Source organism: Rattus norvegicus, chromosome 5 (assembly GCF_021556685.1).
Source record: "Rattus norvegicus strain SHRSP/BbbUtx chromosome 5, alternate assembly SHRSP_T2T, whole genome shotgun sequence".
Lineage (NCBI taxonomy): Eukaryota > Metazoa > Chordata > Mammalia > Rodentia > Muridae > Rattus > Rattus norvegicus.
Window position 1 is genome coordinate 172436644 of NC_141538.1, and position 24799 is coordinate 172461442.

The 24799-nt window shown below is 49.9% G+C and overlaps 2 protein-coding genes, 1 long non-coding RNA gene and 1 pseudogene across 5 annotated transcripts; 1 reads left to right on the forward strand and 3 right to left on the reverse strand.

The window, feature by feature from the left end:
* The first annotated feature begins 32 nt into the window (after positions 1–32).
* Atad3aos (ATPase family, AAA domain containing 3A, opposite strand) lies at positions 33–1002 on the forward strand. Its single transcript, NR_132632.1, is given in 2 exon segments — positions 33–127; positions 219–1002. It is a non-coding gene; the product is annotated as an ATPase family, AAA domain containing 3A, opposite strand (long non-coding RNA).
* A 2928-nt stretch (positions 1003–3930) lies between these two features.
* On the reverse strand, positions 3931–4020 carry LOC148006202 (U6 spliceosomal RNA; annotated as a pseudogene).
* A 2681-nt stretch (positions 4021–6701) lies between these two features.
* Vwa1 (von Willebrand factor A domain containing 1) lies at positions 6702–11926 on the reverse strand. Of its 3 annotated transcripts, none has more exons than XR_015619588.1 (4): positions 11770–11926; positions 10064–10621; positions 8162–8457; positions 6702–8081 (listed from the first exon to the last, which is right to left on the reverse strand). XR_015619588.1 is itself a non-coding variant. In NM_001013938.1 (4 exon segments), coding segments are annotated over 4 exon segments (1248 nt in total). In that variant the 5' UTR covers positions 11843–11889; the 3' UTR covers positions 6702–7743.
* Positions 11927–20339: 8413 nt separating this feature from the next.
* Positions 20340–23192, reverse strand: Tmem278 (transmembrane protein 278). Its single transcript, NM_001109426.1, is given in 2 exon segments — positions 20340–21732; positions 22655–23192. Coding segments are annotated over 2 exon segments (498 nt in total). The 5' UTR covers positions 22907–23192; the 3' UTR covers positions 20340–21486.
* Positions 23193–24799: the final 1607 nt, after the last annotated feature.

The following is a 24799-nucleotide window of genomic DNA, read 5'->3' on the forward strand; positions in this document are numbered from 1 at the left end:
TCGGCCACTGGATTGGCCGCTGAGGCAGGGACGCCATTGGCATCGGAGGCGCGATTTGTCCAGCAGTCTAAGGAGGCGGAACTGGACGGAACTCCTGGACCAAGAGACTAGGAACAAAGTTTTCGCGGTGGGTATACCTTCATCCTAGAAAAGTCCTCATCTTTTAGCAATGGTGCTATTGCTATGGGTCTCGGACCGTTCTGTATCTGTTACTGTAGGCATTAATGGAGACGCCCCAGCCACAGAGGCCAGGGAAGATCAGAGACACTGGACTCACACCTCGGAGGGTCGGAACTCTTCTGCTGTGAGTCCCACCTAAGGAGCAGGAGAGGAAGGGAACACCTGAAGGAGATGGTGGGGCTCCCGGAGCTAATCTCTTCCGGACTCGCGTTGCCTCAGGTCATGGCATTCAAGGGCGGGGTAACGGGGTGAGGCCGCTAGCCCGGCGCCCCAAGACTGCCCGCCTGACCCTGCTGTGACCCCACGCTTTCTCTGAGCCGAATTCTTGCAAATCTGTAGGCGTCTCTACGTCTCTAGGCCAGTGGTTCCTACAGCCAAGCGTGAATAAGAGTAAGAGAGAATAACGGCAGAGACTTAGACGCAGTTGGCAAGCAGTCCTGCAGGCTTCTGCTACTATTGCTCAGGCGGTATCCTGAGCCCCTTCCTCTTTGGTGTTTTGGCAACCCACTGTGGCCATTGGCATGCTGCTTCGCAGTACAAGCCAGAAAGCCAAGCAGACTCCCAAAGCCTGCAGAGGGCACACTACACTGAGCTACTTAGAGTGAGGGCTGGTGCTCCAGGCTTGTGGTTGTTAGCCAGTAAGCGCTCCTTGGGAACCTGCTGAGCCAGGTGCCTGCTCTGAACCTAGGGGCTGGTTGACCTAACCTTTGGGCGAGAGGAAGCAAGCATGGACAGAGGCAGTTGTCACTAGGGAGCCCACATTCCTCAAAGTCAGCGTCTTGGCTCCGGGCATCTTTCATTAAACTGGTTGAGTCCACAAAACTTGTATGGACTGGTTTTTAACACTGGACAAAAGACAATTTTAAATGACTGGAAAAGAAGTTTAGGGGTCGGGGATTTAGCTCAGTGGTAGAGCGCTTGCCTAGTAAGCTCAAGGCCCTGGGTTCGGTTCTCAGCTCTGAAAAAAAGAAGTTTAAGGGTTTTTTTTTTTTTTTTCGGAGCTGGGGTGTAATGGGATCGAATTTCCTCTTCTGGTGTCTCTGAAGAGAGCAATATTTACTCACATACATTTTAAAAAATATTAATGAAAAACAGCAACAGGTTCACCCACTTCATGGACACACCAACAAATCAGCAGTGGTGACAACCTAACAGAGACACAGCCTCGGCCATTGTAGGAGGGACCAAGAGGAATGCCAAGAGAAGTTCTTAGCTGGGCCTCTCTCATCAAAACAAAGATCATCGAAGACATGAGACCCACAAGTGCGTTATATAACTGGCTCTATAAGCAAGCCTAGCCCTGTTTCCGTCACTGTCTTCCACAAGGTTTCTTTGAGCTCTGTCTCTCCTGGAATTTAAGCTGCAGATCAGACTGTCCTGGAACTCAGAAATCCACTACATCCCAGGATTAAAGATGTAGGCCTCTGTTTGTCTTAAATTTAAATCCTAAGATTATTCTACCTGTGATCCCTGTTCCCCAACAAAACCAAATGAATTTCCTAGCAATAGCCAGACATCACTCAGTAGCCATAAAGGTTTTTTGTCTGTTTGTTTGTTTTTAATGGACCACATCTCTCATAGTAGTTGCCTTTGAGCTTAGATGGGTAAGGAAGGTAGATCAGAGCTTTTTTTTTTAAAGCTTTATTCATTTATTATATATAAGTCCACTGTAACTGAGCCATCTCTCCAGCCCTAGATCAGAGCTTTTAAAGCCACACACCTTTCAGATTTTTGCTGCATTTGGTAAGCTCATAACCTTTCTGAAACTCTTTAAAAAGTGTGGGGCTGGGTGCTGGAGAGATGGCTCAGCGGTTAAGAGCACCGACTGCTCTTCCAGAGGTCCTGAGTTCAATTTCCAGCAACCACATGGTGGCTCACAACCATCTGTAATGTGATCTGATGCCCTCTTCTGGTGTATCTGAAGACAGCTACAGTGTACTTATATATAATAAATGAATAAATCTTTAAAAAAAAAAAGTGTGGGGCTGGAGAATGGCTCTGTGTCTAAAAGAGTATGTACTGCTCTTCTAGGGGACTTGAGTTTAATTCCCAGAAACAAAATCAGGCTTGTCCTGGCTGTCTATAACTCCAGCTACAAGGAATTGAAGCCTCTCAACTCACAGGTACATGTATAACCCCATACAGGACATGAACACACACACACACACACACACACACACACACACACACACACACACACAGTTAAAATTAAACATGATATTGAAGCATTAGGCTGATGCAGGTGGGAGGACCACTTGAGCCCAGGAGTTAGGTTATCCTAAGCAATATAGCAAGACTTTGCATTGGAGAGAAGAAGAAAAGAAAGAGAAGGAGAAAAGAAAGTGAGACAAGTCTGGGTTGATTGGCAAGACCCTGTGTCACATAGCAGGGAGGTTGATTGATTACCATTAAGAAGGCAGAGTTATAGCCCCTCCCTCTGAGCAGCTGACTCTATACAGCTGCTTACAGTCTGATATAGCATGTAGAATATCTCTGAGACAATTATTTATGAATAAATGTCTAGGACATAAGCTTTGACTCATTCCCTGACTAGTTTAAAACATTATTGTATTCTCTGTGTGTCACGTGGCTGGTTACCTCTCCTGAGTTTGATGTGTCTGTCTGTTCAGAGTTTGGGGTGAATCTCTTCCTGCACTCTATCCCAGAGTTCCTCTTTCCCTCCCTGACCTCCCAGCACCTATTTCCTGCCTTAGCTAAAAGGCCCTCAGGTTTTTATTGACAGGTGATGCTTCCACACGGTATACAAGAGATTCTACAGTTGATGGCTCCTTCTTTAAAGAGCTCTCTGGTTGCAAGACTATATCTAATTGCAATGAGCTAACTGGCATTTATGCTAGGAAGTTGGTGATTGTTTTTGCCCTATTTCTGCCAAGAGACCTCACACCTCCCACAACACCCTGTCTCACCTGGGTCCTGCTCCCACCTAAAACCATTTGGTGTTCGTCTGGTCACCTCTCTCACCACACTGTCCTCCTAGGGAAGATATGACATTGATTGGCTTTTTTTTTTTCTTTCTTTTCTTAAAGAATTTTTTAGGCTGGAGAGATGGCTCAGTGGTTAAGAACACTGACTACTGGGGTTGGGGATTTAGCTCAGTGGTAGAGCGCTTGCCTAGCAAGCGCAAGGCCCTGAGTTCCGTCCCCAGCTCCGAAAAAAAAGGAAAAAAAAAAAAAAAAAAAGAACACTGACTACTCTTCCAGAGGTCCTGAGTTCAAATCCCAGCAACTTCGTGGTGTTTCACAACCATCTGTAATGAGATCTGATGCCCTCTTCTAGTGTGTCTGAAGACAACTACAGTGCACTTATAAATAGTAAATAAATATTTAAAAAAATTTAGATTTATTTATTATGAGTACACTGTAGCTGTCTGCTGTTTTTTTAGACACAACAGAATATTCCATTGGGTTCTATTACAGATGGTTGTGAGCCGACCTGTGGTTGCTGGGATTTGAACTCAGGTCCTCTGGAAAACCAGTCAGTGCTCTTAACCACTGAGCCATCTCTCCAGCCCCAGATTTGTTTTCTTCCTAAGTATGCATATGTGTGTATATATCTTTATGCAGGTAGGTACAGATGAATGCAGGTGCCCAAAGAGGGCAAAGACTTTGGATTTCACTGGAGCTGGAATGATAGGTCATTATGAGCTACCCAGTGTGGGTGCTCAGAACCATACTTTGATATTATCCGGCTCCGAGCCATCTCTCTGGCCCCTTCATTCTCATTTATTTTAAAAATATGGAATGCTAATCACACAAATTTGTGTATCATGCTAATCTTTTCTGTATCATTCGAATTTTAGTATTTGCCCTGCCAAAGAACCCTTTCCCCCTGTGGGTTTTTGTTGTTAATGAAACATTCTCTCTTTTAGATGATTTGTTTTTGTGTTGTGTGCATTGATGTTTTGCCTGCCTGTGTGTCTCTTGGGTCCCCTAGAACTGGAATTAGACACAACTGTGAACTACCATGTGGGTGCTTCAAATTGAACCCAGGTCTTCTGGAAGAGCAGCCAGTGCCCTTAACCACTGAGACATCTCTCTAGCTCCCCTCCCTTTGTTTTGAGTCAGGGTTTCTCTATATAGCCCCTGCTGTCCTGGAACTTGCTCTGTAGACCAGGCTGGCCCCAAAGTCAGAGATCTACCTGCCTCTGCCTCCTAAGTGCTGGGATTAAAGGCCTGCACTACTACTGTCCAGACAGAACTTTTTTTTTTCCCACACAATGAAAGATCACTTCATTCATCCCAGAAACAAACAAACAAACAAACAAACAAAACAGCAGGAAAGACACAGCTGTTGCATTTGAGGTTCAGGGTTCCTGTCTTGTCCTATCTCCCCCAGCAGAAGGCTATCTTCAGGGCTACAATTCTAGGGGTTTAACAGCCTTTATTACTATTACTATAGACTGCCCAGTTCCAAGGTGGCAGTAACTATACTGAGTAGTCCTTGACTGCCCAGCCACTCGAACGTCCCACTTCCTGGGGGCCTAGACTCCAGACTGCCCCACCGTCTGGCTTCTCATAAACAGCTTCATCCCAAGAACATCAAAAGCTAGAGAGCAGAGACCTTCATCACTACTACCCTCTGCAGTGTGAACCCTCTGCACGGTCACAAGGACGTGGGCGCCGGCACTTGCAGCAGCCTCCCTTGCGGTTGCCTCATAGTATCTAGGATAGTCTCTGTCCCACCCCACCAGCTTCCTGAATGCTTCACATTTTGCATGGATCTCAACCAGGAGCAACCACAGAATAGCCAACCCTTTATGGCACTTTTGGCACATATTGAGAAATGGAGTGGCCATTCTTGGCATGTATGTTAAGTTTTGGATGGCATCTGCCACTGCTCATCACCCTAGACACTGAGAGAATAGAGCTGGCACCAGAGGAAGCACAGGGGCAGAGGCATTTGTGCGACCAACAACTCAGGAAATCCTATCCCACTATATTGCTTCCTGGAGCTAGCAAGATGGCTGGCTCCGCAGATAAAGATGCTTGTCACACATGTCTGGCAAATGAAGTTTAAACCCTGTTTCCTGTAGACTTCCTACGCTAATCCAAAATGTATACTAAATTCAGAGATTGCTGGGAAGTGGTGGTGCATGGCTTTGATCCCAGTCCTCCTCGAGAGGCCAAGGCAGGTGGATCTCTGAGTTCAAGATCAACCTGGTCTACCAAGTGAGTTCCAGGACAGCCAGGGCTACACAGAGAAACCCTGTCTCAAACCCGACCTTCCCAACCCCACCCCCACCACAAAAAAAGAAAGAAAGAAAGAAAGAAATGTATACTAACTTTAGAAATTTATGATGTGCTAGGACCATGTGGTGAGGGCAGCTCCTCTGAGATGAGGACTGTAATAGAAGCATTCTGTGTTATCTTGATGGGAGTGTAGGCTTTGACCTCCACCACCTGAAAATAGATGGTGCTGGTGTTAGGTCAAGATGGGCTTGTACCAAGGATTCGTGTGGAGTGAACTCTGGCCATCAGTTATGTTTCTTCTGCCCATTCTGCTTTCTCAGGACAGTAGTTCTCAGATTCTCATGAGTTTTAGCTATTAACAGAAGCTACCATAAAAACTAATAACGACCCTCTGGTACTCTTCCTGCCACCTGCTCAGTGTTCTGTAAAGCAGGCCCAGAGACTCCGTGTGGCTCTCTCCAGCGGCCAGTAGACCTTGACCTACAGTCATCTGAACAGACAGAATGGGAGACGCCAATTGCTTGGAGGAACTTTGTATTTCAGTGGAATGTGGGGCCAGCATGCCAAACGTAAATCTGTCCTGCATACGGATAGCCTCAGACTCTGGACTGGTAATTGAGGTCACAGGAAATCTCTGAGTTCCATAGCCAACTACTGATCAATAGGTAAGGGTGTGGACATGAAACCTGTAAGTGCACACATAGGCTTCCTGCCCTGACAAGAAAGCATGGAGAGAGAGGCTACCCCTCCTGAGCACACATACCCCAGTGGATTCTGCCCCATAAGCAGGCTAGGGCCTTGTATCTGAAGCCATCATCACAAAAACAGTCACCTCCCACAAATACACAACACATCCAATACATGGCCAGAGCTCCTCTGGATGTCCAGGATGAGCCCTACAATGCTCCCTAGGGTTCCTGGGAAACAAACGGTAGTAGGCAAGATCTCAGGAAAGCCACCTCTGCCCCACTCATATGCAAAGTCTACCCCACCTCTCCTGGATCTCACTAGTAGCCAAAGTAGTGTAAGGGGAGCATGTATGCAGAGGGCTGAGTAGTGTGCAGGCTGTGGTGGGGACACCCCTAGAAAGCCTCCCGCCCTCTGAGTGTAGCAGCAGCCACTCCACCTACTGCAAACATCGGATCCCCGGCTGCAGACGTGAGGTCTTGGAACACAGGTGGCAGGGAACATGGAGGGGCAGAAGGCTGAGTGATCAGATGCTGCAGACCCGGCTCCCCTCCTGCCCCAGACATAACAAACCCTGTACACCAACCTTTCATGCTGCCCACACATGTACACAGTCGGGGAGAGTTTTGACGAAAAATAAAGCATTTTAATGAGACTGCAGGCACAGTTTACATCTGGCTTACTGTATTATTGTTAGAGTCTGGGTCATTAGTGGGGAAGAGAGATGGAGTAAGCTTAGGTTAGGGCAAGAGGTTCTGGGGAGGAGGGGCTCTGCGTACATAGGGACTGGAGAGGAAGCCTGTTCCTGACTACCCTTAGGTATCTGTCAGATGCCCCAGGGCAGTAGTGATGACAGGAGGTAGCCCACCTGCATGTCACCTTGCTCCCTACACTAAAGCAGGAGACTCCCTGTAAGTCTGTCACGGCAGGGCTCTCCTATCCCCAATGTACTACATGCCAAGGTCTCATCCCCCATTCCTGTGAAGACTCTGCACCCCCCCCCCCCGCACTGATAGCGGGGCCCAGTGCAGGTCCTGGGCAGGAAGGCAGAGTCAGTGACCCTGACAGATCCTGGCCTCCAGGCTGGCAGAAAATCTTGATGAAAACTAGTTGGCAACATCATCAGCCTCCCGGTATCTCTCCCTACCTTTCCTTGCCCTAAGGAAGTCTTTGGGAACCTTGCCTACACTACTCTCTCCTCCCTTTCTCCTACCCACTTTCTAGGCACAGGCAGGACTTGAAGGGTCCTGGACATTTCCTCCAAGCCATGTGTAGTCCTTGCCACCAGAGGGCCCAGTCTTTGGCACAGGTAGAAAACTCTGTGGCCTCCTCTCCTGAATGCTTCTCCTGAGTCTCAACCTGACCTCAAACACTGTCCATCCCCTCGCCAAATGTTGCCCAAGGACCACCGTGTGCTCAACTCCACTGGCAACCGGAGAGGATTGTCATTGCGCGTGAGGCTACCAGGGTTGCTACAGGTTTCCCGGGAGTCAGGCAAGGGCGGTGATGACCAGTGGGGAAACGACCGGAGGAGTTACGCAGGTCAAAGGTAGGACCAGCACCCCCATCTCCCCACCCCACTCCATCCACAAGAAAAACCACGAGCAGCGGTGCCTCTCTCACTGGATTAGGGAAGAGGGCCCCTCGGGTGGACGAGGCAGGAAGGTCAGGGCTCCCGCAGTCCGGCCTCCGGCCGCATGGCCTGCGGGACACGGATCCGCTCGCCAGATGCCGTACAGGCCTTAGCCGACAGCGCCCTCTGGCGGCCCGAGCGGAAGGCGGCAGTCACAGTCACCAGGTAAGTGGTGCAGGGCGTCAGGCCCTGGATGGTAGTGCTGTTCTGGCCAGCTGGCACCTCCACGTGTTCTAGGGATCCGCCCTGCAGAGGTCCGAGCTGTACAAGGTAGCCGAGAGTGGAGTCCGGGCCAAGTGCGGGGGCCCAACTTACACGGAGGCTGCGCGGCCTAGTATGCGAGATGACGATGCGTTCTGGCCCTGCCTCCTCTGCAAAGGAAGAGGATGGTTGAGAGGAGGAGTGTCCTTCTCATGCCACCCTGCCTTCCCATGAGGTACCCCTGCCTCACCTTGTAGTGTGCGTACTCGCAAGTGCTGGGGCCTCAGGAGGCGCACATTGGACTCCGGCAACAGCGATACTTCGTAATCTGTGTCTGGGTTGAGGTCGGTCCAGGTCCAGCTGGTAGCATTCCCGGGCAGCTGTTGGCGTCTTGTGGCTGCCAGTTTGCCACTGGGCACCAACTCCAGCACGTAGTAACCAGAGTCCGCTGTCAGCAGGGGCGGCCAGGACAGGCGGAAGCCATTGGACAGAATCTCCGAAGCATGAAGCTGATGTGGCTGCATCGCATCTAAGGATGGTGTAGTGCTGGGGTCAGGGAACAAAAGTGACCTTCTCTGTGTCACCAAATAGGGCTCTCACTCATCTGGAGAGGACCCAAAAGTTGGAGACTCAATAAAATAGATGAGGCCTTCTGCCAAGAAGAGGCAGGAGCAAGGTAAGTATTCACTACCAGTAGATGCTAATGACTACGAAGCTGGGGTGATGGAAGGACAGAGTCCCCCAACTCTAAGCCCCATCATAGACTTTCCTACCCACTTCACACCAAACACAGACCTATAAGATATAGTGGCTGCTGCTCACCCAGACAAACAACCTGGATCAAGGTCCCTCAAAGGTGGCAACGCTCACAATATTATCTAAGAACAGAGGTCCAGTCCTCCAAGACCATGTGGCCAGCACAAAATTTTTAGTGAGATAGACATGTTCTGAACAGTCGTGGAGGAGAGAAATAGACCAGAAGCTGCAGCCAGGAGATGGGAGACTACTGGGGTAGTAGGAACGTGACAACCCAGAAGCAACTGGACCTAAGAGTGAGCAGAGTGTGAGACCTTCCTCTCCGAGAGTGGGAGGGGGACTCCAGAATGAAGGCAGTGACAACCAACACATGATCAGCCAGCCATCTGACCAACATGCAGGTGAGTCTGAGGAGGCCATCGAGATCTTGACTTTCTTGCTGATGCTGGGTGCTAAGGTTGGTCAGCTGGGCACTCACTTTCCTGCCCAACCTCCCAGTCACATTCTGACCTTAGTGACAGATGTCCCCACCCTAATATTTATCTCCGATGATACCCTTTTCTCCTTCTGCCCCCTCCAGGTTCATCTGGGCCTCTTGGCCCAGGGTCTACCAGGAGATGTCCTTAGGAGATCTCTCGAGGTAGACCTTTCACCCCTTTCCAACCCATAGACCTACACCTTCCTCTTTAGTGTAGATGATTAACCTGCAGTAAGAGAGTTGGTAAGAATGTTGCCCTGGAGTGATAGCATTCTTCTGTGCCCTCCACAGGCCGAGCCAAATACCAGGCCCTTAGTCTCCAGCCCCTTCCTCCTCCTTGGGGAACTGGCTACCAGAGGTCCAGAAGAAAGAAGGTGCTTAGGTCCTACAGTGGATCTTCCTTGTTTTGGGTTCCCCAGCAGACCCCACAATAGTCCTGGGTGAAAACCATCTCAAACCCTCTCTGCCTGTGGCTCCCTAGGATAGGAGACAATCCTTGAACTATTTGGTCATTTCTCCAGGAATGGTGGGCCTGGATATACACAGAGGCACATGATACCATAGGCAGAAACCCCTGACGGAGCACTAGACCTCCTTTATCCTCGGTATTTAGCCCCCCCACACACACCCCACCCAAAGTAACCCTCGGTTCCTTGGCCTGGGAGTTCCCATGCCTGGGAGTCCCCTCTTGAAGTGGTTATTCAGACCTGCCACAGTCTCTCCATGGCCCAGGCGTCAGGGTACACGCAAGCACCCAGTGGGAGTATGTCTCTTGACAGTATGCAGAGAACATGTGAGCCACCTCCCCACTCATACTCAAAGGCACCAGGCCCGTGGGTTCTCCCTGGTCTCGACCCAGCTCCTCCACCCGCAGCAAGCTGTCACCTAGGGATTCCCAGGCTCTGCTTCTTCACCTACCAATAATGGCACCCCGAAGCTCCCGGGCAATGATAGGAAGGTCATCCACATCCACAAAGTGTAGGTGCTTCTCAGCCGGAGCTGAGGCAGCTGCCAACAGCTCCAACAGGTTGCCTCGGCCAGTGCTGACAATGAAGATGGTGACACCCAGGTCCTTGAGCTCCTGCATAGGGGGGCCCACAGAGTCACTGGAGGCCCCATCTGTCACCCACACCAGTACCTTGGGAACCCCTAGCCGGGCACCTGCTTCCTCAGCAAATAATTGTTCTTTGGCATAAGCCAGTGCCAGGCCCGTGTTGGTGTCACCCATACGTTGGGGCGCAACACGTACAGCATCCTGTATGGCCTGCCCTGAACTGTACTGATCAAAAGTAAACTCCGTGTGAGGCCGGCTGCCCACGTGCACCAGACTAGCACGCAGAGCCCCGGGTCCGAAAGGCATCGTAGCCACCAGCTGCCCCACAAACTCTCGAACTCTTGAGAACTCATAGTGTGACACACTGGCTGAGCTGTCCAGCAGGAACAACAGGTCCCCCTGGGGGGCTGATGCTGTGGGACCTAGAGGGAAAGACAAGGAGTTCAGTCCAGGTAGCCCTGCCAAGAACCCCATGCCCAGGGCAGAAACCCTCCCCACAAAGGCCTGAACTTTCTTTAAGCACATGTTTGCCTTTGCCCAAAGATACTGGTAGAGAATCCTCAGAATGGGGCTATAAGCCAACAAAAGGCCCACACTCTCCTCTGGTTCCCAACTGTGCAATGCTCATGTGCCCAGGGCATCCTGGGCTGTCCTCGTGTTCCTTCTGTAGGGAAATGCTGACCCCCGTCCTCAATAGACACTGCATGCAGGTCTAGCTTTCTGTATATAGCCTCCAGGAGGGGCCGGAGTCACACTCACTGCTCCCCTTACACTTGATTTTCAGAAGGGCACCTCCAGGATGAGGTTAAGCTAGGAAACTCAGCTTCCAGGTGAAGCAAAGGCTCTGAGACCACGGGACAACAGGAGAGGATGGGAGAGCATAAGTGAAGAGATGGGAAAGACCACACACTGAACAGTCAGCCCTTTATGTCCACTAGACAGCCAGTTACAAATGACATCACCCCTCCCCTCCTCTGGCCCCTATCCCCTGCTTCATCTGTACGAAGAAAGCTGGATATACCCACCCGCAGCAGCCTGAGGACCCAACCATTGTCTAGTGAGCCTCCCCTTTTATCCCCTTTTCTTCCTGCCCAGCCAGCTGAGGTACTGATGAGACCTTCCATCACTAAGTCTCAAATAGGCAGCAGCTCTCAAGGTGCCTGAATCTAGTCCTGGCTTTGGGGCTTCCCCCTCCTGGTTGGGCCATTCCAATATTCTTACCTCCTTTCTACTGAGGGACCTTTCAGAGGTAAGGAAACTGAGTCAGGGAGGCCTCTTAAACATCTTTCTCCATAATCCAGGCCTGAGGGGCGGGGCGGGGCGGGGCGGGGCAGGACGGGACGAGGGAGACCGTGGCCTCAGCGCTCCAAGTCCAGCTCTAGCTCAGTTGAGTCACCAAGAATGCCGGGGAGTGTCCACCGCAGGTGGCTGAGGTGCTGGTGTGTGCCCCACCCGCTACCCGGACCTTCCCACCCACTCGTCCCCGGGCTGCACCTGGACAGTTCATGACCCGCTTGAGCAGCAGCCGATGGGCTGTGAGGAACTGGAATCCGGCTTCCACCACACTTACCGCGCTCTATGCCGCTCTGCGCCAGTGCCAACCGCAGACTCAAAGCCATGCTGAGCACAGTCCAGAACAGCATCGCGCCTGGAGTGGCGGGCTCCTGACCGACCACAGCTGGCAGCTAACTTGCCCTCCTACCGTGAGTCAGGCCCCACCCACCTCTGAGAAACCACACCTACTCGCGGCCACGCCCTGCTTTGGAGGCGCGTGCACTCAGTCGCGCGCGCAAAGGCCAATCTGCACCGGCTGCACGGTGATGCATGCCATAGCGGTCCCAGACTTGCGGTGACACGCAGCAGCCACAAAGGCGCTTAGGTGTGGGCATGCGCTGACAAACATTCCCATCTCTCTTTTGCAGGCTGAGATAATGTGTTGTCCATATTCTCCACCTCTCTCCTCTCCCCCTACCCTTTAACCCCCCCCATCCCCCGCAGTTCCTGATCTGCAAAGCTCATGAAGACAAGAGAGCCTTACAAGACAAAAGAAACTTAGAAGTAGGGCTGTACAAAGAAGCAACCTTCCCTCAAACAAGGACCCAGCTTGGCTGTAAACTGGAGGAGCAGCCAGTTTTCTCCAAAGACTGACCAGCAAGGACGCTGCCTTCAGAGGAGACAGAAGCATATGAGAAGCTTTTTTTTTTTTTTTTTTTTTTTGGTTCTTTTTTTTGGAGCTGGGGACCGAACCCAGGGCCTTGCGCTTCCTAGGTAAGCGCTCTACCACTGAGCTAAATCCCCAGCCCCGAGAAGCTTTTTTTTTTACAGAATGAAAAGCCCCCACCTTGCCAGAACTCTCAATTGAATTCTTGGAGGAAAAGACAGAAGGGGAAGTCAGGGAGTCAGAACCTATCCAGTGTGACCATGGTGACCTATTGCTGTCTTATGCACTATCCAAACCGGGCCCAGGGTTACACCCAGGTCAGACCCCAGCAGGACCAGAGACCCACTGGTGACCTAAAGCTGGATCCTGCAGTCAGAGCCAAGTCCAGACCAAAGGAATCTGTCTACAAGTGTTGTCCACAGAACACTGAGCTCTCAGGAGGGCTTTCCTGTAAATAATTCCTGTAATAGTATTTGGGGTGGAGGCACACATTGGGAGGGGGTGTTGTCTGGCAGGATGTCTCCTCCCTTCCCACTCTCAGCAAGAGGATGCTCGGCAGGGAGGACGGATGGGACTCAATGGTTTTACTTCCTCCATTTCTGGCAGGTGAGACACTGTGGGGCCTTGAGGACTATGCCTGAGCTTGGCTTTGCCTAAAAAAGGAAGCAACACGCCAAGCCTGAGACGCTTACTGCAGGAACAAGTAAAAGCTATGTCCCGCTGCCGTCCCCCACCCCCTTGCCGGGAATCTTGGCACTGGGTGTTGGCTTCCCTCCACAGACCTCAGGCCTCTGAATGGACCAGAAAGTTCTTGATGTGTCTGCTTGAGTCTTGAGGATGAGAACAGTGTGGGTGAGTCCCCCAAAGACTGTGCCACCCAGGGGCCACCAACAACCTCCAGCTCCAGATACAGTGTGAACAAGCGGAGGACATGGGGTATCCGGAAGATTCATTTTATTTCAGGCTTGCCGTGCCAGGGAGCTGGGTCTTAGAGGAAGGAGAGGCTCATAGCCCTCAAGCCTACCATCATACCTCAGCCTGCCCCGTTTCCAACCCTTCTGGAAAAAATGATCAGGTCTTCTTGGCCGTGACTCAGGGAAGTGGCTCTCTCCTTCCTTTGGCCTCACCATCAGATGGAGAGGGCACAAGAGACCCAGTCTCCACAAAGCGCTATCCAAGCTGGGCTACCTGCCTGACTTGGGCTCAGGCCAAGTTGCTTCTGCTGCCAAATTCCTTGGGACACCCTTCCCATCATCCACACCCCCTGCTCAGCCACCAGAAAAATATTATCCTTTTGTGTTGTAACGCTCTCCCCACCCTCAGAAGACACACAGACATCATAGAGGGTATGGGACTTGCCAGGGGTGCACTGGTCAGGGTCAGGTCTGGGCTTGAGGCAGACACCAAAGGAAGCACACACACAATAGCCCAGAAGCCTTGGAAGACAGGTTCATGGGAAGGGAAAGGGCAGAAATGTGGTCACAGGCAAAGCTGTGCCCGGGCAGGGCGACCTTGATCCCTCAGTCCTTAGCCTCCAGGGACTGCCCCTGCTTGTTTCTGTCAATCTAGGAACCCAAGAAAAGACTGCCCTTGATGCTAAATCTATCCCGCCCCCATAGCTTTAGCTCAGGACAGGGAGGCCCTGTGCCTCACTTCCTTGAAGAGCTGGCCCGCCCTGTCTGTCTGTAGGTAGGTGGTGGGGGTTTCCTGAAACCCAGAGACACTGCTCTTAGCAAGTCTGCTTGCTTCCAACCAAGGACCAAGGGAATGTTCCTTCCCTCCCACTGTCAGGCTTCTGCAGAGAAGGGCCTTTTGTCCACAGATGGCTGTGGTCATGTTCAACCCCAGGGAAAAGGGCAGCTCCTGAGGCCTCTGACCTGACCCTTGACCTCAGATGAGGACAGAGCTGCCCCTCCACCCTAACTGTGAGCTGCTGTTTGTCATGCTGGTTTGGTTGTTTTTCACAGAGGAAGGCTGCTGGCTTGGTCATTGACTCACGCTTAGCTAGCTTTCTTATACAACTCAGGGCCGCTCGCTGAGGCAACGGAAAAGTCCATAGTGTGCTGGTCCTCCTACACCAATTACACACAAAGCAATCTCCCACAGACCAGCCTGATCTGAGCACCCCTCAAATGTCATTGTTTCTCTCTGTCTCTCTGTCTCTCTGTCTCTCTGTCTCTCTCCGTCTCTCTCTGTCTCTGTCTCTCTCTGTCTCTCTCTGTCTCTCTCTCTCTCTCTCTCTCTCTCTCTCTCTCTCTCTCTCTCTCTGAGACAGGGTTTCTCTGTGTAGCTCTGGCTGTCCCGGAATTCACTCTATAGACTAGGCTGACCCCAAACTCACAGAGACCCTCCTGTCTCTGCTAAGATTAAAGGCAAATGCCACCACCATCCGTCCGTCCATCCATCCGGCTTGCCCTGTTGTTTGTGTCCCACATGAAAACGCAAGCACATACCAGAACACAAAAGCAGGAAGTGTTGGAGGTAGCTTCTGGAGGTCTATAACCCCATCTCACGGCAGTGAGGGAGCAGCGGCCCAGAGCAGCAGGGCTCTTGGCTCCCTCCTGCTGTCTGTTACGCTTTCTTCTTAGACCAGCTTTGCTGAGGCAGGCACCAGAGCCCGAGAATTGGGTCTGGAGATCTAGGGTCCTTTTTCATCCTCAGGGTCCAGATCTGACCCAAACCTACTTTCCTTTCAGCAAGAGGGGCGAGGAGGACAAAAATGGTGTGGTGGGCAACCTGGGCATGGGATAAATGCAAGCCTTCCCTTTATTTACCAAGTTGGTCGCCTTTATCTCTGCACAGAGGAACAGGCACTGGGCCAAGGCCTGTCCTCACAGTACTACCAGATAAGGACTGAGCAAGAAAGCTCTATGCTAGCAAACATGCTGGGTGTTATGATTTGGATCTAACATGATCCCCCAGTCTCCTGCTTTCAACACTCACTCCCTAGCTAGCTAGCGGCCATGAAACCGTAGGCATCTGTGAACATGTAGGGGGTTGTGCCTAACTGGCAGAAATAACCCTGGGGACAGGTCTTTGAGAACATTCCATTGCTACGGTCTGAGTTGGGGTTACCACACCTTCCCCAGCTCATTGAACTGAAACACTGTGAGATCTTGAGCTAAAGCAAATCTTTTTTTTTTTTTTTTTTTTTTTTATGGTGGTGGTGGTGGTGAGTTTTCAAGACAGGGTTTCTCTGTGTAGCCCTGGACATCCTAGAACTCACTCTGTAGACCAGGCTAATCTGCCACATTGTTCCTAATTTCCCTAAAAAAAGGTTTAACTGTGTAAGACCTGTGTAAGTTCAGGTCCCCCTGTGGTAGGAGTTCTGAGAAGGAAAACTTCACAAGCAGATACAACAGCAAATGCCAAGAGCCAAAGGGATATGGGTAAAAGTGCACGTGTATAGCCGGATGCTTGGGCTGGGACAGAGGCAGCAAGCCAGGCTCCGTAGCCTTCAGACCACAGGGATTCTGAGTACTAGGAGAGTCCTGGAAGAGGTTGAGGTGAGGCAAAGACGGTTGACTCCATGCTTCTAGGAAAGCAGCCATCAGAGATAGACTACAAGCCCCAAATGTACCACTAGCTGAACAGTAATACTCCATCCTGACACGGGACCCCCAGCTTTAGGTCCTGGCTGGAATGGTTCCGTAAGAGGTGATCTGAGATCTGAGTTCCCTGGCCCATCTCTGAGGAAGGCCCAGGTAGTCTCAAAAGGAAGTGTTCTAGCAGTGGGGACCTGAGAGATTCAGGAGGAGTAGCCTCTGCTTTCAGGGACAGCACCAGTTCTTCCTACTCAGCACCCCAACCCAACCCACCCCCACCACCCCACTCTACCTACACACCGCCACCACCACCATCCCACCCCTGGCTCAGTTACTGCTTCTGCCAGAGTTCCAAACCACATGCCGGGGAAAGAGGCAAGGATGGAGCTTAAGCCCAGACTTGAAGCTGGATGGATGAGGTTGTTTCAACCTAAGGTCTCTCCTGGCAGGTGCTGTCTGTGGACTTGTCTGTAAATACTTTGTGAATGAATGGTTTAGGTAAAGTGGGAATCTCACTGAGCCAGTCTCTTCACCTATGATGAGGCTCTGACTCAAAGCCTAGGAGGAGTACAGACAGTTCTCAGCTTTACATACATGCCTACACCAGTCAGGTTCCTTCTTATAAGGCAGGCCCTGAGTTACTGGGAAAGAAGCCTGTATACCCTGAGTGGAGAGCTTGTCTGGCCCTCCTGGAAGCTTAGATCTGCAGCCCTGAGGAGCTGGTGAGGAGTAGAAGACAGAGGCTTAGAAGAGTTAGGGTGGTCTGAACTCTCAGGCTAGAGTCTAGACACGAGGATTTCTAGTTCTAAAGGGCAATGTTTCTCTCATGAGCTCATGCTAGACAAGAGTTAGGAGACAGACACGTATAGGGTCCAGACACAGGACTGCCAAGGCAGGAGATAGTAGGCTATGCAGGCCAGTGACTGCCTCAGGGATGGGAAGGGATCACTGTAATGGAAGACCCAGCCCCACTCACCTCTTCAGTCCCAAACCCCCCTTTTTGGATCTGTCCAGTGGTGGTGGAAATGAAAGGCTCCTTTTGGATCTCTGAAGAGGGACAAAGGGAGGACAGTGACCCCAAACCTGGCTGTACGGTGAGTTAGCTTGTCTCCTCAGTACTCAGGCTCTGCTCTACCAGCTGGTACATCTCTGTCCTAAATACAGACCCTAGGCCCCCTCCACAGACTTCCCACAACCTCCACAGTACTCCTTTCATGTGTACTCGGTGCTGTGAATAGAACCAAGGTCGTGTCTAACCCACATAGACACCAAGCTGTACCCTGCTATACCCAGCTCCTTCCACAGTAGCACAGTAGTGTTTGGTTTTGTGACAGTCTTATTTTGTAGCCCAGGCTGGCCTCAAACTCATAGCAATTCTCCTGCCTCAACTTCCCCTGTGCTGAGATTACAGATATAAACCACCATGCTCTGCACACAGTGTTCCTTTGAAAAGATGCCCAGAAGAGAGAGAGAGAGAGAGAGAGAGAGAGAGAGAGAGAAGAGGAAGAGGAGGAGGAGGAGGAGGAGGAGGAGGAGGAGGAGGAGGAGGAGGAGAAGGAGAAGGAGGAGAAGGAGAAGAAGAAGAAGAAGAAGAAGAAGAAGAAGAAGAAGAAGAAGAAGAAGAAGAAGAAGAAGAAGAAGAAGAAGAAGAAGAAGAAGAAGAAGAAGAAGAAGAAGGGGAAGGGAAGGAAAAAAGAAAGAAAGAAAGAAAGAAAGAAAGAAAGAAAGAAAGAAAATCTGGAAGACTGGGCTAAAGTAGGTCATTCCACTGCCCTCTCCTGGACATCTCCAGGGCCACCTGGAGGACACCCAAGGCTTGGGAAGCTAGGAAACACCTTTCGGAAATGGCATGTCCGAGGCAGCTGCTATGACAGAGTTCTTCACCCAGCCAGCAGCCACTTAAACTTTGGAGTTGATCTCTACAGTCACCTCCCCAACCCCCACTAGGCCCAGCTGTTGTTTTGATGACTGTGAGGCCAGGCAGATCCAATCCTCAGCCAAGAGCTTCCCAGGAGAGTCTTCTTCAACCTCTGGGGTTGGCCAGACCAGCTTCCAGCAGAAGGAAGGCGGCCTCATTCCGGAGGAAGCACTCCTGGGTAGCTTGGCGGCGACCAGCTGGCTCCGTCTTTCTGTCTGATCAGGAAAGCAATCAAAGCTGGACATAGATGAAGGACGGAAAACCCCAAGACGAAAGAGGCACCCAATAGACCTGACTCAGCCACACACTGGGCTATGCTTGAGGCTACAAAATTAACTCAATCCTGATACAGGCTGAGCTTTGACCCTGGCTGAGCCACACTGGCAAAACAGTGTGCTAGATCCTTAAAGAAAGTTAGGTCTGGGCATGGTGGCATATGCCTATGATTCCAGTACGTGAGAGGCTTGAGGCAGAAGGATCGTGAGTTCTAGGGCAGTCTGGTTAGATTAATAAAAGTTAAAGTGGGGTTGGGGATTTAGCTCAGCGGAAGAGTGCTTGCCTAGAGAGCACAAGGCCCTGGGTTCGGCCCCCAGCTCCGAAAAAAAGAAAAAAGAAAAAAAAAAGTTAAAGTAAAGAACAAGTCTGTTACAACTAGATTCCAGGTAAAGTATAATGATCATATTTTTAATATATTGCGGGGCTTACAAGAAAATATGTCTCAAACTTCCCCCCAGCCCCCAACAATTAAACATTACAAAAACTGAAACCAAGGGACCGGAGAGGCACTTGCTGCCAATCTTGACAACCTAAGTTCCATCCCTGGGACCCACAACTCCTAAAAGTTGTCCTCTGACTCTCACATATACACATTGTGGCATATGCACACCCATACACACACACACACACACACACACACACACATCTAATAACAAGCTGGAAAGTGGTGGTGCACTCCTTAGTTAGAGCACTCAGGAGGCAGAGGCTGGCAGATATCTGAGTTCAAGGTCAGCCTAATCCACAGAGTGAGTTTTAGAACAGCCAGGGCTATACAGAGAAACCTCATCTTGAAAAAACAAAGAAGGGATTGGGGATTTAGCTCAGTGGTAGAGCGCTTGCCTAGCAAGTGCAAGGCCATGGGTTCGGTCCCTAGCTCTGGAAAAAAAAGAAAAAACAAAAAACAAAAAAGTAATAACACAAACAGTAAGGAACCAACCAGTACATTGAAAGGAACAGATAGGAAACAGTTTTCTGAACACAGGACAGAGAGACATGCTGGGATGTGGAGAGGGGAAAGGGTGAGTACTCTGTATTGAGGGCCATGAAACTAGAACCTTAAAGGGGGCTAAGCTGACTGTGTTTTTTGGTGTTTTGTTTGTTTGTTTTTTTCGTGGTTTTGTTGTTGTTGTTGTTGGTCTCTGGCCAAAACTACTAAAGTTAGTGCCTGTCTTAGGTTTCTATTGCTGTGATAAAACATCATAGGGCAGGAGAGATGGCTCAGTGGTTAAAAGCACTGGCTGTTCTTCCAGAGGTCCTGAGTTCAATTCCCAGCAACGACATGGTGGCTCACAGCCATCCATAATGGGGTCTGATGCCCTCTTCTGGTGTGTCTGAAGAGACCAACAATGCACTCATATACATAAAATAATAAAGTTTAAAAAAAAAACCATGACCAATTAAGTGGTGGCACATGCCTTTGATCCCAGCTTTCAGTAGGCAGAGGCAGGTAGTTCTCTGTGAGTTCAAGGCCAGTCTGGTCTACAGAGTGAGTTCCAGCACAGCAAAGACTACACAGATAGCAAAGACTACACAGAGAGACTTTGGATAGATAGATAGATAGATAGATAGATAGATAGATAGATAGATAGATAGATAGAGACAGACAGACAGACAGACAGACAGACAGACAGACAGACAGACCAAAGATAAGTGATACATCATGACAGGTTTATTTCCATCTTACATTTCCCAGTTCACACTTCATCACTAAAAGAAGTCAGGGCAGGAACTGGAGGCAGGAACTGAAGCAGAGGCCATAGAAGAATGCTGCTTACTGGCTTGCTCCTCATGGCTTGCTCAGCCTGTTTTCTTATACAACCCAGAACCACATGCCTAGGGTGCCACCATTCAAGGTGATCTTGGCCCTCCACATCACTCACTAATCAAGAAAATGGCCACAGGCCAATTTAGCGGCATTTTCTCAACTGAAATTCCCTCTTCTCAAAAGACTCTGGCTTTTATCAATTTGCCACAAAAACCTAACCAGGGCACAGCTCCTTCCAATCACCACAGAATGGGTTGGCATTATATATTACCAGGGCTTCGGGGACAGGATCTGGAGGGCTCACTCAGTGGTAGAAGCAGTCGAATTCCTGTGTTAAAATGCTCAGGGCTGGGTTGGGGATGTAGCTCAGTGGTAGAGCGCTTGCCTAGCAAGCGCAAGGCCCTGGGTTCGGTCCCAGCTCCGAAAAGATGGTAGCACGCATTTTTTTCTCTTTTTTTCGGAGATAGCACCCCGATAGCACACACTTTTAATCCTAGTACTTGGGAGGCAGAGTCAGGCAGATTCCCTGAGTTCAAGGCTAGCCTGGTCTACAAATAAAATTCAAAAATAATAAATTTTAAAAATAATTTAAGTTTTAAAAATATATTCATGGCTAAGGATATATAGCTCAGTGGTAGATATATAGCTCACCTAAGTTTATCCTAGGACTACTAAAAATAAAAATAAGTAAGATATTCTACAAAAATAAAAATAAGTAAGATATTCTAGTTCTAGTATATATGAGGCCCAGGAAAAGGAGAAGATAGGACACAGGGAGGGGAAGGAGGATGATAATTTATGAATACGTAGGAGAATATTAGTAAAACTGTAGCATGCCAAATACAAAGATATTTAAAATATTGAATATTTTAAGATATTCGAAATCTTAAATTTACTCACGTTGTAAAATGAGCTCTTACTCTGCTGCTTGTCTCAGAAGAAAGAACCCTGGTCAGGGGATGAGCTCTAGTTCATGGATACAGCTCTGGATACCTGACCCTGAATGCAAGCTGAGTATTAGGAGCTGAAGAAATCATGGGCTGCTCTTCCAGAGGACCCAGGTCCAATTCCCAGAACCCCCATTGCAACTCACAACTGTCTGTAACTTCCAGGGCTTGTGACACCCTCACATAGACACACACATGCAGGCAAAAAGACATCAATGCACATAAAACAAAAATAAACTATATATTAACTACAACGGCATGCTGACCCTGCACTTACACTGAATCACTGATCCCAGATCCTATCTCAAACCTGATCTGATAATAGTTTGACCATGGACCCAACTGATCTTCGTCCTGGACAAGGTCATGGCTGACCTTGGAGGACTCAACTGACCCAACAAGATGAGCCATTAAGTCTGGTTGTTACTGGCTACACTGGAGCTTCTAGAATTATGCATGGTTTGCGGGGCACATAGATGGCTGCAAAGCTGGCTATGGACCACATGAGGGGATGGAGAACAAACGCCTTTCTTCCAGGGACACCTTTTCTCCCTCTTCTGAGGGACCCGATTGCCACCTCCTGGAGACTTCGAACACTGCGCTCAGAGCCCCAAGGCGGCCGTCATCCACTTTATGGGGGTCAAGCGAATAGAACTGGGAGAGACCTTTGAGGCGTCAGACCCAAGCACAAAGGTGTTTCTCCTCGTCCGCCAGATCTTCGCTGCCTCTGGGCAGGCGGCGCGGGTCGGGGGTCCTCGCGGGGGTAGGCAGTACAAGGTGTAGTCGCCGGACCAGGAGGGAGCGGGCGGCGGAGGCGAGCACCAGAAGCGGCGGCAGAGAGAGGAATCCGAACACTATGAGCGCCGCGGAGCCACGGTCTGAGAGCAGCGCTCTGCAACGTGGACCCGGGGCTGGATGAACCTGTGGGCAGTGCAGGCGTACAGTCAGACAGGGAAGCACCGGAGTGGAGTAGCGCTAAGGGAGGACCTGGGCCCGAGGCCTGGAGATCCTAGCTGGGCCTAGAGCTCAGGGCAGAGTCCAGAAAGAAAAGGGTAGGGCTGGAAGGCCTGGAGGTGGAGCCTGGTCAGAAATGTGAGAACTGAACCTAGAGAGTTGGTGGTGGCATTTTTGAGTGCTTGGGTGTGTGTTAGGGGGTTCCTTAAGAAAAGGCCAGAGAACCTCCCTGGCTCTCCCAAGCCAGTTTTCCTGTCCCCATATGAGCTTCCTTCCATGACCCATACCTGTGTTGACAGCTGATATTGAGGTTCATCTGTAGTGTCACCAGCTAGCCTCGTTTCTCTCCATAAGCTTCAGAAAGGGATATAGGGGCCATCTATGTATAGATCAAGCCATAGATGGGGAAACCTAGCCAAGGTCAAGAGGGTTCAGGGAAGGGTGCTCCCTCTCTCTCTCTCTCTCTCTCTCTCTCTCTCTCTCTCTCTCTCTCTGTGTGTGTGTGTGTGTGTGTGTGTGTGTGTCTGTGTCTGTGTCTGTGTCTGTGTCTGTGTCTGTGTCTGTGTCTGTGTGTAGTGGAGAGGCACTGAGGACAGGTGAATCTGACAATGTATTTTCCTATCTCCACGTCAACCTCACTGACCAGGCCCTGGTGCCTCCTGGTACAAAGCTAAGAGGGGCCTGGGAGAGGCAAGGCAGCTGTTCCCTGTGTAACAAAGAGCCTTTCTTTGTCTGCAGCTGGTAGGGGTGTTGGCAGAAGAGGAGGATGTATATGTCTCTGGTTACAAAGGGGCAGGGCTAGAAGGGGGCATATTCACCTACAAGCCCAAGGACTTGAACCTCCGCAGAACACTCATTCCCCAAGGACTAACCAATGGATACTGCTCACCCTCGAGTGGCACAGGAATCCCAGGTAGACAACGGCAGCTGCTGGCAGCAATACCAGCAGGAAGACTGTCCCAGGCAGCAGCAGATGAAGCAGGAACCCAGCTAGGGCCCGGGCAGACAGCATCAGGGTCCTGAGGCCTTGGGTGGCCAGGACTGAGATGTGGTAATCAGTAGGCCTTCTTCGGGGTAGCATGGGTGCCGTGTCTGAGGTAACGCCTTCATCCTCTTCTGTCTCCCTTTCCTGATCACTCATGTCCTGCTGTTGCCCTTGAAGGGTGTTTCCCCCCAAGATCACAGTGGTAGGCAGCAGGACTAACCCCCAAGTACCCTAGGCCCAGGCTAGAGATCCTTTTGCCCTCCCCAGATTCAGTTCACACCTAGATCCTAGCCATCAGAGAGTAGACAGTCTACTATCCATCAGGTAGCTAGTCCGTTTAGTCTAGGTCTGAATATCAGTCTCCAGAGCTACTCCTCTACCACAGTTTCCCCCACTACCTTGTTGGGCCTCTTTACCAGGCAAAGGCAGGCAGCTCCTATGTGCTCTTGTCAGGTCTTACAGAGCTCTTCCCATCTGAGCACTGGGGCCCTCCTTCCTCTCAGCCTACCCTTTCCCAGCTTCCAGTTCTCTCAAACAATGGCTTTGCTTCACAGATCTTGGCTATGACAGAAGCCCTATCAATAGCCGCCATCTAGGGGCGAACTATCAACTCATTTCCCAGCCTGAGCCCCTGCCTTTCCCCTTCTCTGACACCAGGTGACTTCATGCTCTGGAGCTGTTCGCAGCATGACCGGGTCGTACGGTTAGTGCTTACTGTGGTGCCCGGCAGGTAGTGGATACCTAATTAAAAGCAGATGCAATTACTCCATATTAAATCCAACCCATTGTGGAAGTACGCAACAAGCTCTTCAGACGATGGGAGCATATAGTCCTGAAAACTCCAGCCCTCCCTCTTCTGGTCTCCATAGGCACTGGGTATGCATGTCGTGTACATACGTATATTTGGGCAAAATGTTCATACCCATAAAATAAATAAATACATCCCAAATTTTTTGTTTGTTTGTTTGTTTGTTTTTCGGAGCTGAGGACCGAACCCAGGGCCTTGTGCTTGCTAGGCAAGCGCTCTACCACTGAGCTAAATCCCCAACCCCCAAATTTTTTAAAATTATCTTCCTACTAAGCACACACTCTTGTAATTATAGATATAATATATATAATATAATGTATACATACATATATGTATACATATATACATATATACATATATACATACATATATACACATATATACATATACATATACATATATATATATATATATATATATATATATATATATATATGAATGACACATCCTCTCCCACTGAGGCTAGGCAACCCAGTTAGGGCAACAGGATCTTTAGGCAGGGTAGGAAAAGCCCCTGCTCTAGTTGTTGGAGGACCTGCATAACAAACCACAACAATTATCAACCAAACAACAACCCACCATGCCTCTCAGGGCCCTAACACCATATGGGTGCTGGGAATCTAACCGCAGTCCTCTGTACGAGCAACAAGTGTTTGCAACTGCTGAGCCATTTCTCTAGCCCCTGACATTTTATTTTTGACCTGTATGTATGTGTGTCTATATGTGGGTATGTGCACATAAGCACAAGTGTCCTCAGAGGCCAGACACGGTGGTCAGAGCTGCGTATGATAGTACACACATTCTATCTCAGCACTTGGGTGACAGAGGCAGGTAGATCTTTATACATTCCATGTCAGTTTACATAGTGAGTTCTAGGCTAGCTAGCTAAGGCTATATAGTGAGATACATACCGGGACTCCATCTTTTAAAATGGCTCCGTGAGAGGTCCTGAGTTCAAATCCCAGAAACCACATGGTGGCTCACAACCATCTGTAGTGGGATCTTGGCGCCCTCTTCTGGTATACCAGTATATATGCAGGCAGAACACTGTACATAATAAATAATAAATCTTAAATCTTAAAAAAAAAAAAAAAAAAGGAAAGGAGAAAAGGAGAAAAGGAAGTAGGAGGAGTGGGAGTCAGATTCCTTGGGGCTGAAGTTACAAGTGGTTCTGAGATACCCAGTGTGGGTGCTGGGAATTGAACTCAGGTCCTCTGTAAGAGCACTATATGCTTGGTTGG

What these genes read in the sequence shown, in the direction of transcription:
- Vwa1 (XM_087548543.1), bottom strand. Translation starts at nt 10,505, where the DNA reads ATGCCTTTCGGACCCGGGGCTCTGCGTGCTAGTCTGGTGCACGTGGGC. An exon ending in GCTTCGGGGTGCCATTATTG is followed by an intron (nt 8,441 to 10,063) that starts GTAGGTGAAGAA and finishes CACCATCCTTAG; the next exon opens with ATGCGATGCAGCCACATCAG. An exon ending in GCGAGTACGCACACTACAAG is followed by an intron (nt 8,082 to 8,161) that starts GTGAGGCAGGGG and finishes CTTCCTTTGCAG; the next exon opens with AGGAGGCAGGGCCAGAACGC.